Consider the following 10,893-nt stretch of genomic DNA (forward strand, 5'->3'; position numbering starts at 1 on the left):
GATGAAATGCATTCTTATCACAAGCTTTAGACAGATTAATATATACCACAACACTTAGCACTGATTAAACTTGGAAAAATATTATCTTTTTTTTTTAGTAAAATTTTTAAAGTAATGTGACAGAAGATATATGGTGGAAGATGCCAAAACACACTCTGCTTTTTAATCTGAAAGAGCGGGGGTGTCAAAGCTATTATGCTGTTGACAATTGCTCATTTGATCATTTTTATATATATGTTTTAAACAATGAAGAGGCAGGAAATGTTTATATTTTTTTTTAATTTTATCAAGAATGACTGAACATTATAGTCACTTAAATCAACCCAATTACATAGTTTCCATTAAATTAGTGGCTGCCAAACAAGTGTGTACTCCAGTGACCCACCGTGGGCAATGTTATCTGGTGGGTGAAACAGATTTTAAGGTTAGACACAGTACATGTAAAAATAGAAAGTTTAAAAACCAATCTCATCACAGACATTTCCATTGCCATCTCATTTGTGAAATAAATAAGGCAGCAGATAACTTTTACTTTGCAGTGGCCTGTTTGAGGTATGCTATTAAGTCTGCTCTCTCAGCCTTCTTCTTAATACCCGCAAAAATCATTTTTGTTCCTGGGATATACTTCTTTGGATTTTCCAAATACTCCATCAGGGTATCCTCACCCCAGGTGATACCTAGAAAGAAGAAAAAAAAAAGACAGTTTGTGACTTTAAAGTAACAAGTGCATTTGTATTCTTGTCCTCCATATTACTTTACTTCTCAGCAGGTTTCAGTACTTCTAGAACTATCACCAAGAACTGAGTATTTTTGTCTCTAGTAACTCAGAACAGCTTTAAATTTACCTTTATTCTTATTAGCATCTGTGTAAGAGAAGCCCTCAGCTTGTCCCGTCTTGCGTCCAAATAGGCCATGCAGGTTGGGTCCGGTCTTGTGCTTGCCTCCCTTTTCAACTGTATGGCACTGGGAACATTTCTGGACAAAGATCTTCTTGCCCTTCTCAATATCTCCCATTTTCAGCACTAGACCAAGAACACACACAGAGGTCAATATGGCAATTTCAAGGTCACCTATTCAAAGCGTCCTGTTGGTTTACAAAACCGCACATATGGCCTATCAGTAATTCTCCAGCACGCTTTCTGTCCACAAGGTATAGCTCCTGGGTTTAAAGATTAACATAAAATCATTAGGCTACATTAAAAGGTATCAAGGTGATAAATATGCTTGAAGAGCAGGAAAAACCTTCCCTCAGCCAAAGTAATTGCCCCACAGCGTTTAAACAGTACAGAGATAGTTTTCGAAGGATAAATTGAACGCGATTTCCTTATACAGCTTGTGTTACTATAATGCGAAAGTTTCCCACTCATGAACACCCCCGTGTCAAGGGACAGGGCTTTTTGCATGTGTTTCAGTTTCAGCAGGAAACTCGCCCGCGGCCAGCACCGGGCTGCCCCGCTCCCCTCCTGCCCCGGCCGGGACGCGTCCCGAGCACCCGCCGGCAGCAACGCGGTTTGCGGGCTGTTTGGGGAGAGCATCCAAGGGCAGCCGCAGCGCCCGCCGCCGGCTCCACGCCCGCGGCGCCTGACCTTGGGGCGAGCAGCCGCTCCCGCCGCGGGGGGACCCTGCCGGCAAGCGGCGCCGCCGCGGCACGGCCCCAGAGCGGCGGCTCAGCCCGACCGCCGGCGGCCACCGGCAGAGCCCGGGCAGGCTGGGTCCCTCCACCCCGGTCCCCCTCGCCCCGGCCCCTCCAGCCCCCGCGGCCGCAGCCACCCGAGGTGGTGCCATCAGGCCCCGCCGTGACCTTCCGCCGCGCCCCGGCCGCCTCCTTAGGCCGCGGCCCCGAGCTCCCCCGCTCCGGGCCACGGAGGTGCGACTCGCGCTGTCAGAACGGACACGAGCACCGCCGGCCTCACACCGCCGTCCCTCACCGCCTCCCGCCCGGCTCGCCTCACCGCCCCCCTCGAGTTAACGGCCCCGCCGGGCCATGGCCTCAGGCCCGGGCCGAGTCGGGCCCAGGGCCAGGCCGCGCACGCTGCTGCCCGCACCTGCCTGGCCGGCCGCCCCGCTGACGCTGCGCCCACGGCGGTGACCGCAACCCCGGTGACTCCCGCACCTACCGGCGTCTACGTCCAAGGACACGCTGTACTCCGCCCTATGTAAGCCGGTGTTGCCGCAACCAAACCACGCCGGCACTCGGCCCGCCTCTCCCGGCGCGACAACCAATCAAGTGCTGCCGTAGGGAGTCTGATTGGTTTTGGCGCCTGTCCGTCAAGGTAAACGTCACGACGCTACGGAATAGCGGGCTAGGTTGCGGTTGGCGGGAGCCAGGTTGCTGCCCCCTCCCCCTCCCCGCGGAGTGGCGTCAGACGTAACTCTGCTACGTACAGACCGCCGGGGCGCGCGGGAGCGGGCTGCGGGCGCATGCGCACAGCGGAAGGCGACGCAAGGGTCGCGCGGCGCCGCGAGCGGGCTACGGCCTCAGCGGGCGGCTCGGGCGGGCGCGTGGCGGCGCGGTGGGTGAGGCCTGGGCCGCGAAGCCCCGCCCCTTCGCCGCGGGGGCTTCTGGAACCTTCCAGGGGCGAGGGAATTGGGCGGGAGGCGGCCGCTTCCCGCCGTGCGTGCCCTCGGGTTCTAAAAACGGTCAGAAGGAGCCGAGAGAACAGGGAGATGGAGGCGTCCCAGGTAGTGACTGCCCCGGGCTGGAGGGGGACAGGCCAGCAGCCATAGCCGGTGTGCCGGCCCATGGGGCTGAGGGGGAGCGGCTGCGGCTGGATCCTGCGTCTCCTGTGGGATGCTGAAGCCATACGGGTGTGACGAGGATGAGGGTGCTACCAGAGGGATTGCCGCGGGAAAAGAAGAAGGTGGCCCAGGTGTCTCCCCAGCAGGCTGGGCAGTGCTGTGGTGCTTGATGAAGATGCGTTGATATCCATACATTGTGGACTTAAAAGTTTAAGTAATTAATTTCAGATGTGACCACCATCTCAGTCCCCTTGGTGAGGAGGAAGAAGAGCTCTTAGGAAAGCCACATGTAGTAATGTGCAGTGATCAAAAGGCACTGATGACAAGAAGTGAACTGTTTGCCTTACCTATAGGCACTAAAATTAAGGATTTCCCGCTGTCTGGCATTTTTATGCCATGCTGGAGCTGGTGTGAGTGTGCTCCTGTAATGGCCCTGCAGAGCAGTGCTCATCTGAAATGCCAACACGAAGCAAGAGGGAATGAGAACATGGTAAAAATACATCAGGGGTACCTCCAATGGCAGAGTTTTGCAGACAATTCATAAAAATATTCAGGAAATTATCACTTTCTTGTTTGGAGAGAGTCCATTGTTTTCCAGCGCTCATGGTGTCTAGAGGATGAGACACGTTTGTGCAGTTTCTAACATTTCATCGCAAGGTATATACAAAATATTTTATTAATGTGCTCGTAAACTTAAACACTACAATCTTCTTGACCGTACAATTACCACAATAAAACTAACTTGCTTATGATATACAGCTAAATTCATATACTTCATGGGGAGTGAGGTAATACATGTGCAATGGAACCACTTTAAATTGGTATCTTAACTTTTGCTGTTGCCCAACTCAAATCTCAAATCATGTCAGGCACCCAGAATTATGAGGTTGGCTGGAAAGATACTACTTTAAAAACTAAAGGCATGCTCTGTTTCTTTTATTTTACCATGATTGTAAGGACTATGATTTTATTTAGTAAGGCTTCTGTGTCTTATATGATTCCAGAAGCCAGACATATGTAACTTAATATCACAAATCTTGTGATAAGATGCCTGGTCTCTCTTATCTTTAAAAGAGGAAGGAGCTGAAAGTACCTTTTAAGCTGCTTTAAGAAATTACTGTAGTGTAAATACTTAAGCTTCTTTTAAGCACTTGGTGTGGCATCCATTCAGAGGTTCTCCCTTCACAGAATGCAGATTCACGCACCTGTGAGTCTTAATTTCTGTTGTATTTTGCCTTCTAAATTTGTATGCTCTGTATTGAGCATTGCATGTTGAACTTCACGGTTAACCCTTCTGATGCACGTGGAGGGTCATTGTAGCAATGTTATGTTAATTGTTCTCCAGGAAGATGTTCTTGAAAACTGTGCCTTAATTCAAGATAGATTGTTTTTTGTTAAACTTTTGAAAGAAGGAAATGATGCTCTCAGGGAAAATACCAAACCTGTGAGGTTTTCAGCACTGAAGATTAGTATACTAAAAATCAGTGTGTGAAATGAACTGTTGTCTTCTCTGCCTGACAACTGAGCATGCAGATGTCTGCTGCATGACTGCCAGTAGTCATGGTGTAGCACCCTTTAAGAAAGGTGTAAATTATACGGAGTATTTGTGGGTTGGCACACTGTATTGTTAGTGAAACAGAGGTTCTGCCTCATGTAAGAATATACAAAATTGTGTTTTCACCGCTAAGAAGATGTATCTAGAGTGGAGAGGACTTAGTTGTTTAAGCCCATTTGGGCATTACTAAGTGTGAATCTAGAGCAACACAGTGGTAAGAACTGGACTGTAAGTAAAGTAGAAGGTGCAAGAAGGCGGGTTGTTCAAGGTGCCCGGTGTTGTACTTCTTGAAATATTCTGCGGTAGGACAGACTAATAGTGAAATTTTACCTTTCATTGCTAAATGTAGCATCTGTCGCATATCTTTGTGTGAATCCCACACGTGTTGTGCCGCTTCTTCTGGAGGGAAGAATGTGTTGCGGGACTTCTAGAGGCAATGCTGAAGACAAAGTGAGGGCTCTTTTGGCTTTGTGGGTTTGAATTGCTGGAGTAAACTAAAATGGCTCAGGGCACATTTTCAATGCATTATTACTTTGCTGCATGTTTTAACATTCATTAGACTGCCTGCTGTGGTGTGGTTTGCCTAGAAGGTTCATATTTCAGTTATTCACTGTAGTTACACCTGAAATACTTCTGTCTTTTTACTACCTCAGACTATTACACACTGGAAGAATACTTATTTTGCAATCAGAATTATTGCTATGTAATTCTATCCCGAAGGCAGGAAAAATGAACCAAATGTGTGAAGTGCAATACTAAAGGAAGCACAGCAAAAAAGCCAGCCAGTTCTCTTCAGGAGGTACGCTGCAGATTAAAGAAGAAAGCTTGCCCTCTGGGCCTAGGCTGAAACTCAGGAGAATGTGTTTGTTTTTCCTCAGTTCTGTGATAAACTTCTTCTTTGGCCTTTGACAAATACCTTACAACCCATTTCTTGTGTTGAAATCATCATGAATTAGGTCCTTGAGTACCTTGGCCTCTCCATCCTCTTACTGTGGGGAAGTGGCACAGGCCTGAGCTGCTGCTGGTTACCAGCTGTGCCAGCGGTGGCGAGTCTGTGATTTGTGCTGCAGTCACGGTGGTGTCAGCTGGTTTTAAGAAAGAGCTTGAGCTATGACCTGAGTCGTAAATCTTGCCTCACCACAAATCAGTGCTGACTAATTTGCACTGTTATGATTTCTGAATTGCACTGAAGTTGTTCACAAGACCTGCATTTTTTTTTTTTTCCCCCTCGCCTTTCTCCCTTGAAATTATTCAGGAGAAAGGTGTATCTCTCCATAGCTTTTTCAAAACCTGGTTTATCAACATGAAGGAGCAATTCTGGGCTGGGCTTGAAAAATTCTTGATGCTAGGGTTCTGCAGAGCAAAATATTCTGCAGTGGCAAACGTACGCTTTGAGGGTTACTTTTCAACACTGTTATGGTATGAGCCCTGTCATGTAGAATATACTGAGGGCTTATGTTTATTATGTCTTTTACAGGGCATTTGGGTGGAAGCAGTTGCTGCCAGTCACTACATATTAGGCTCTTTCTGAAGACAAAGCTAAACTTGTGAATAGCATCTACTTTTGTGTAACATTTATATCAAACAGGTCTTGGCTTTATTTTAAGCTCTGCTAATTGTAGTTTCCTGTGGCCGTGTATTTATGCTTTGTGCAGTTGTCTCAGACATTTGTGATTTTTTTTTAAATGATGTTATATTGATTTGACTATCTGGATTGCATTCAATGCACATTTTGCATTAGTGAAAAGATAAAAGCTATTCTCAAATTAAAAAGAACTGCTGCTGTATTGTCACATGCTTGTGTTACAAAGATTAAATATTTGGGAGTGGGACGTAGAAATATTTTCTGCACTGCCAGGGTGCAGAGTGGCAGTTGAAGGATTTGATCTTAGCAGATGAAGGCAGAGTTTAGAGTTCTTTCTGTATCTGCTTCCCAGTCCTTCCCAGGGTGCACCTCATCTTCTCAGGGCTCCCCAGACTTCCTTTGAACTCACATCAACTCCCCAGAGCTCCCCAGTTCTGCCCAGGGCTCTACTAGGTTGCTCAGGACTCCATGGTCCTCTACAGGGATAGCTCCGCTATCATCAAGTACCACAAATCCTCAGGAGATGCCGAAACAGAAGTACCCCCTGAACTAGATTCTAGAACCTCCCCCCAACTCAGAACCCAACCCTGCTCCAGAACCATATGCTGACCTGGAACCTGCACTAGAACCCCCCTAAATAATACTCCTTTTATTTATTCCTTGATAATTCCTTCCCTAAATAATATTCCTTTTATTTATTCTGTAACGTTTTAATCGTTACTTTACTGCTAAGTGGATTAACTAGCACACATGATTTCTTTTAAATGTGAACTAGGATTTTTCTCTACAGGTATTACTTCTGATTAGTGCTCCAGTATTTATATTCTGCTATTTTTAATTTTATTATGTAAGTTGGAGATAATTACTGTCTGCAGGGTTTTAAGTAATAGAATAGATTATAGGCATTATTTACTCCCAAGGACTTTCCTAGTTACTCTTATCTAAGTTTTTATTCTAAATCTTTTACAGTAAATAAGTAGTTAAAATAATAAAAACCAAGGACCTTGGAATTTCCAGGAAAAAACACTGGAGCACCTCGACGTGACCGGAGATTGTTGACTGCTGGCTCTGCCGACAACCTGTCCAACAAATCCTGTGATACTGCTGACGTGACACAATGGAACCGACCGCAAACTGTGGGGAGGACAGACTCATTCCAACAGGTACAATCCGTAATGCTGAAACACCGGGCAGCGCGTCTTTATTTTGAAGGAGGAACACACGCACCCATGGCACAAAGAATTGGACTCTACACGAGACACAGGGCTGTCCTGAGCGGCTGCACAGAAACATCATCTCTGTGGTTTGGAGTTCTGGTGGAAAAAGAGGGAGCTCTGCACATTGCAGTAGACCCTCAGCTTCCAAGCCTGCACAAGAGAATAACACCTCACCCATCAGGTGACACCAGAAACTATGGAGGCTCTTAAAAACTAGCAAAAAAAAAAAAAAGAAAAAAAAGACTAGGAAAGGAAGGAAAAACTAGGGGAGAAAAAGGGGAAAAACTAGGGGGGAAAAGAAAAATTTTTAAAAAGAGAAAAAAAAAGAATAACAGAAAAAAAAAGCCCCTGAAAAACTGGGAAGCCCCTCACAAGAATTTACAATCCCCCACACAAACCAGTTACACTCACCTGCTTCACATTCCCTCGGTGTCCCCTCCTCCCCTTTCCTCACGGACACCACGTCTACTGGGGGGCCTCGGTGCTCCTTTAGCCCGTCCCCCACATGCCTCGGTGTCCCCTCCTTTCCCTTCCCACCATACCCCGTGGCCCTGAACCTTGGTTCCGCCTAACTCTGGTTTCGCCGGGCGTCACCTCAAATTCCTTCCCCGTCGTCCACTCTTTTACCTCCTTCCCCGCTCCCGTGGCCCTGAGCTTTGGTTCCGCTCGGTGTAGCATCGAATCCCTTCCCCTGGTGTCCCCTCTTTTACCTTCCCCCCAACCCCACGACCCTGAACTTCAGTTCCACCACATTGGTTCCCCTCTCCCGACACCTGAGTCCCTCCTGGATGCCTGGGTCCCCCCCACAGTGGTACCTGTAAGTGCAGTCAATCAGTGCATTGGTCTTGAAGTTGTCCCTGTCCTCCCCAAAGGGACTGATGAGCTGCTCAGGCACCTGCGGCAGGCCCCCTGTGTCCCAGAGCCCCAGTGTGGCCCCAGGCTGCCCCCATGTCCCAGATGGTGCTGAACAAATTAGCCATTCCACAGGTCTGCTTTCCATTCAGAAATACCACCTAGAGTCCAACTGCAGCCTGCCACTCAAAAAAATTGATGAAACAGGGGTTCAGAGTTGCTCTTTGTCGGCTTAAAACAGACACAGATGTCCAGCTGAGAACATGGTCTCACTGCCTCACTCTGCTATATTGAGACACTGGACTGCCCTGCTTGAGCATTTGTTGTAGCAGCTGCTTGTAGACTGACGAATGTCTGGTTATCTGTCAACTCACAAAGAGTATAATGAGACCTTTGACCTCAGTGTAAGATGGCCAGCAGTGTGGGGTACAGTTTCTCTGTAATCAGTTCATGGTTTGAAGCAAAGTAACTCAACAGGGGCATCTCGTTTGCATGAGTATAGAGGAGCAGTGAGTACAAAATGTAAGTGCATGGTCAGGCAATTTGCAATGAAGTGTGGAACAGCAATTTGACTTCCAAATGCAAGAGTCGTCCTAGGGCAGGACTGCTTCAACTTCTGTTCTATTATCAGGAAACTCATTCTGAAACATTATAAACCAGTTCACATAGTGAAAGTAGGCTAAAAAGATAGGTGATTCAAGATAGCAAATGAAAAAAAAAGTTTGGATTCAAGGTCAGAGTTAATTAACTTCCAAGGATGTTCACATTTGAAAGATTCAGGACCTGGCAATTTGTCAGAAGTTCAACTTTTCTTAAAAATATAATTTTGTTGGTTTTGGAAAATAAAATTAACTTTTAGCTCTCAAGAATTGAAAGACAAATAAAAGAGTATCCTTTTATTAATTTCATTATGTTTTTAACTTTAAAGCTAGTCTTATGCTATTGTGGGGTCTGCCACAGTTTACTGGAAAGCTTAAAATAATAAAAGTGTAATAGATGTCCTTGAGCATTTTCTGAGAGACTGATTCCATCTGACAAGAAATCATGCTATGAGAACAGTAATTTCTACTGGCCTCAATTTCTGTTTTTAGATGGCAAATAATTGGTGAAAGCTACCATATTTTCAATTAAAAAAAAATCTTCCTAATGAATCAAACAGGAAGAATTTCAGCCATATCCTGTTTGAATAGGATGACAATTGCTTACACTGATAATACCTTTGGTTTGTGTATCTGTGGGAGCCAAAGATTACTGTCCTTTCATTTATGTGATCAGTTGGGACATTATCTTCTGAATAATCTGAGCTATAGGGTAAGAAGTAATTCTGCAGCAGCTTAAATGAAGATATTGTCCAATTAGTCTGTAAAGCATCAACTTAGCCCTGAGAAAAGCTCCAAATTAAGACTCCTTTTGTAAGGAGATTTGTATGGTTGGGTCCCCCTTTGTAGTGATGAAATGCTAATCTAATGTAATCTACTAACGCCTACACAGTTCTTGTATTTAAGGCACAGACAGACAGGAGGAGCTTTCATGAAATAACAGCACTAGCATGGCCCCACGATTCAGATGAGTCTTAAAAAACAACCAACCAACCAACCCCCCCCCCAACTTTGCTCACCTTAGGATTTTCAAAGGAGAAACCATTGGTAACATAAGTAGAAATAAGGCCATAAAGTGGCAAACTGAGCTCTGTTCTCCCATAGAAATAAAACTAGTGTGCTTTGGCAGACTGAAAGTTTTAAAATATATACCTAGTTCTCTGCAGAGCCACGAGGGCTCTGTGTGGCAGCAGGAGGAGCTGCTGAGGGTGAAGCCTGAGCAAGTCAGGAGTCAAGGTCTTTATGATTCATAGACCTACAGGTCTACAGTCTTCTTCATAGAGAGCAAATCACCGCTGCAGCTGGCAGCACCCAGGTGGTGTTTCTGTCAGAGGAGGAGTGGGATTCCTCCCTTCACAGATCTTGTGCCAATTTTGCTGCCTGTTGTGTCAGGTTTTCAAAACTTTTGTAACCAATTAATTACCTCGCTGTCCCTATTTTAGAATCAGGTTTTAATATCCAGCTTCATTGTCTGCTTGTTTTTACATCTGTGTTTACAATGTGTGAAGTGTTATATCAGAGCTGATTAGTGGTTTAGCGCCGTTTCTGACAATGATCAATGCCAGATGCTTTTGTGGACACTAAAAACTGCCCAGGATCAGCTTATTCTAAAGCATGAAGTCTCAGACCACTGAGAACACTCAATGCAAATGACTTGCATTGCAGATATTTCTGTTGTGCTCCTAGGATATGTCTCTAAGCTATTTTAAAAAAAAATGATATTCATCTCTTTGCCATCATCATATTCCAAGCAGAAAACTAAACAAGTAAATTAGAGTGTATTTTCTAAGCTTTTGTTTGTTTTAATCTCATGAATTTGACCCAAGAAAAAGTCCCAGAGCTTTTTCATTCAAGTGCTTACAGATACATGATACAAATGACTGATGAAACTTTTGTGCAGTAAATGTGTTATGTACTCATTGCTAAGTTGTAACATAGTTGTGATTTGTTCGTTTCTTTATTTGTTTGTGGGTTTTCTTTGTTTGTTTGTTTATGTGGGGTTTCTTTGCTTTGATTGTGTTTTATTCCCAGGGAGAACAAGTTCAGTTTTCACAAATCTTTCCTGGGGTGTAAACTAATATAGTTTTTAATTATTGTTGCTATTTTCCAGACTTTTATGCTTTTTGTTACTTATGAAGTGTGCTGAACAAAACTAAATGCAAGATACACAAGGATTTTGAAATAACATAGCTGGAAGCATGATTCTGTTTGAGCCGTATATTCAGTGTATGATCCTGAACTCTGGTGATTTGGTTGAAGGAAGAGGGGAATATATGTGATCTCTCAATGGAACAGCTTAGAAGACTGCAATGAAGAAATTCTCAATGAAAAATACAGTGACATTTT

General features: G+C 45.0%; 1 protein-coding gene across 3 annotated transcripts; it reads right to left on the minus strand.

Moving 5' to 3' along the window:
* Positions 1-262: 262 nt before the first annotated feature.
* Positions 263-2,223, minus strand: LOC135985365 (cytochrome c). Of its 3 annotated transcripts, none has more exons than XM_065628612.1 (3): positions 2,118-2,223; positions 846-1,022; positions 263-677 (listed from the first exon to the last, which is right to left on the minus strand). In XM_065628612.1, the coding sequence occupies exons 2-3, from the start codon at positions 1,012-1,014 to the stop codon at positions 529-531; spliced, it is 318 nt and encodes a 105-aa protein (XP_065484684.1). In that variant the 5' UTR covers positions 1,015-1,022; positions 2,118-2,223; the 3' UTR covers positions 263-528. The 3 variants fall into 3 exon arrangements, with proteins under 3 accessions (XP_065484684.1, XP_065484686.1, XP_065484683.1); XM_065628614.1 differs by having other exon boundaries at positions 2,050-2,187; XM_065628611.1 differs by having other exon boundaries at positions 2,046-2,183.
* Positions 2,224-10,893: the final 8,670 nt, after the last annotated feature.

Source organism: Caloenas nicobarica, chromosome 2 (assembly GCF_036013445.1).
Source record: "Caloenas nicobarica isolate bCalNic1 chromosome 2, bCalNic1.hap1, whole genome shotgun sequence".
NCBI classification, from domain to species: Eukaryota; Metazoa; Chordata; class Aves; order Columbiformes; family Columbidae; genus Caloenas; species Caloenas nicobarica.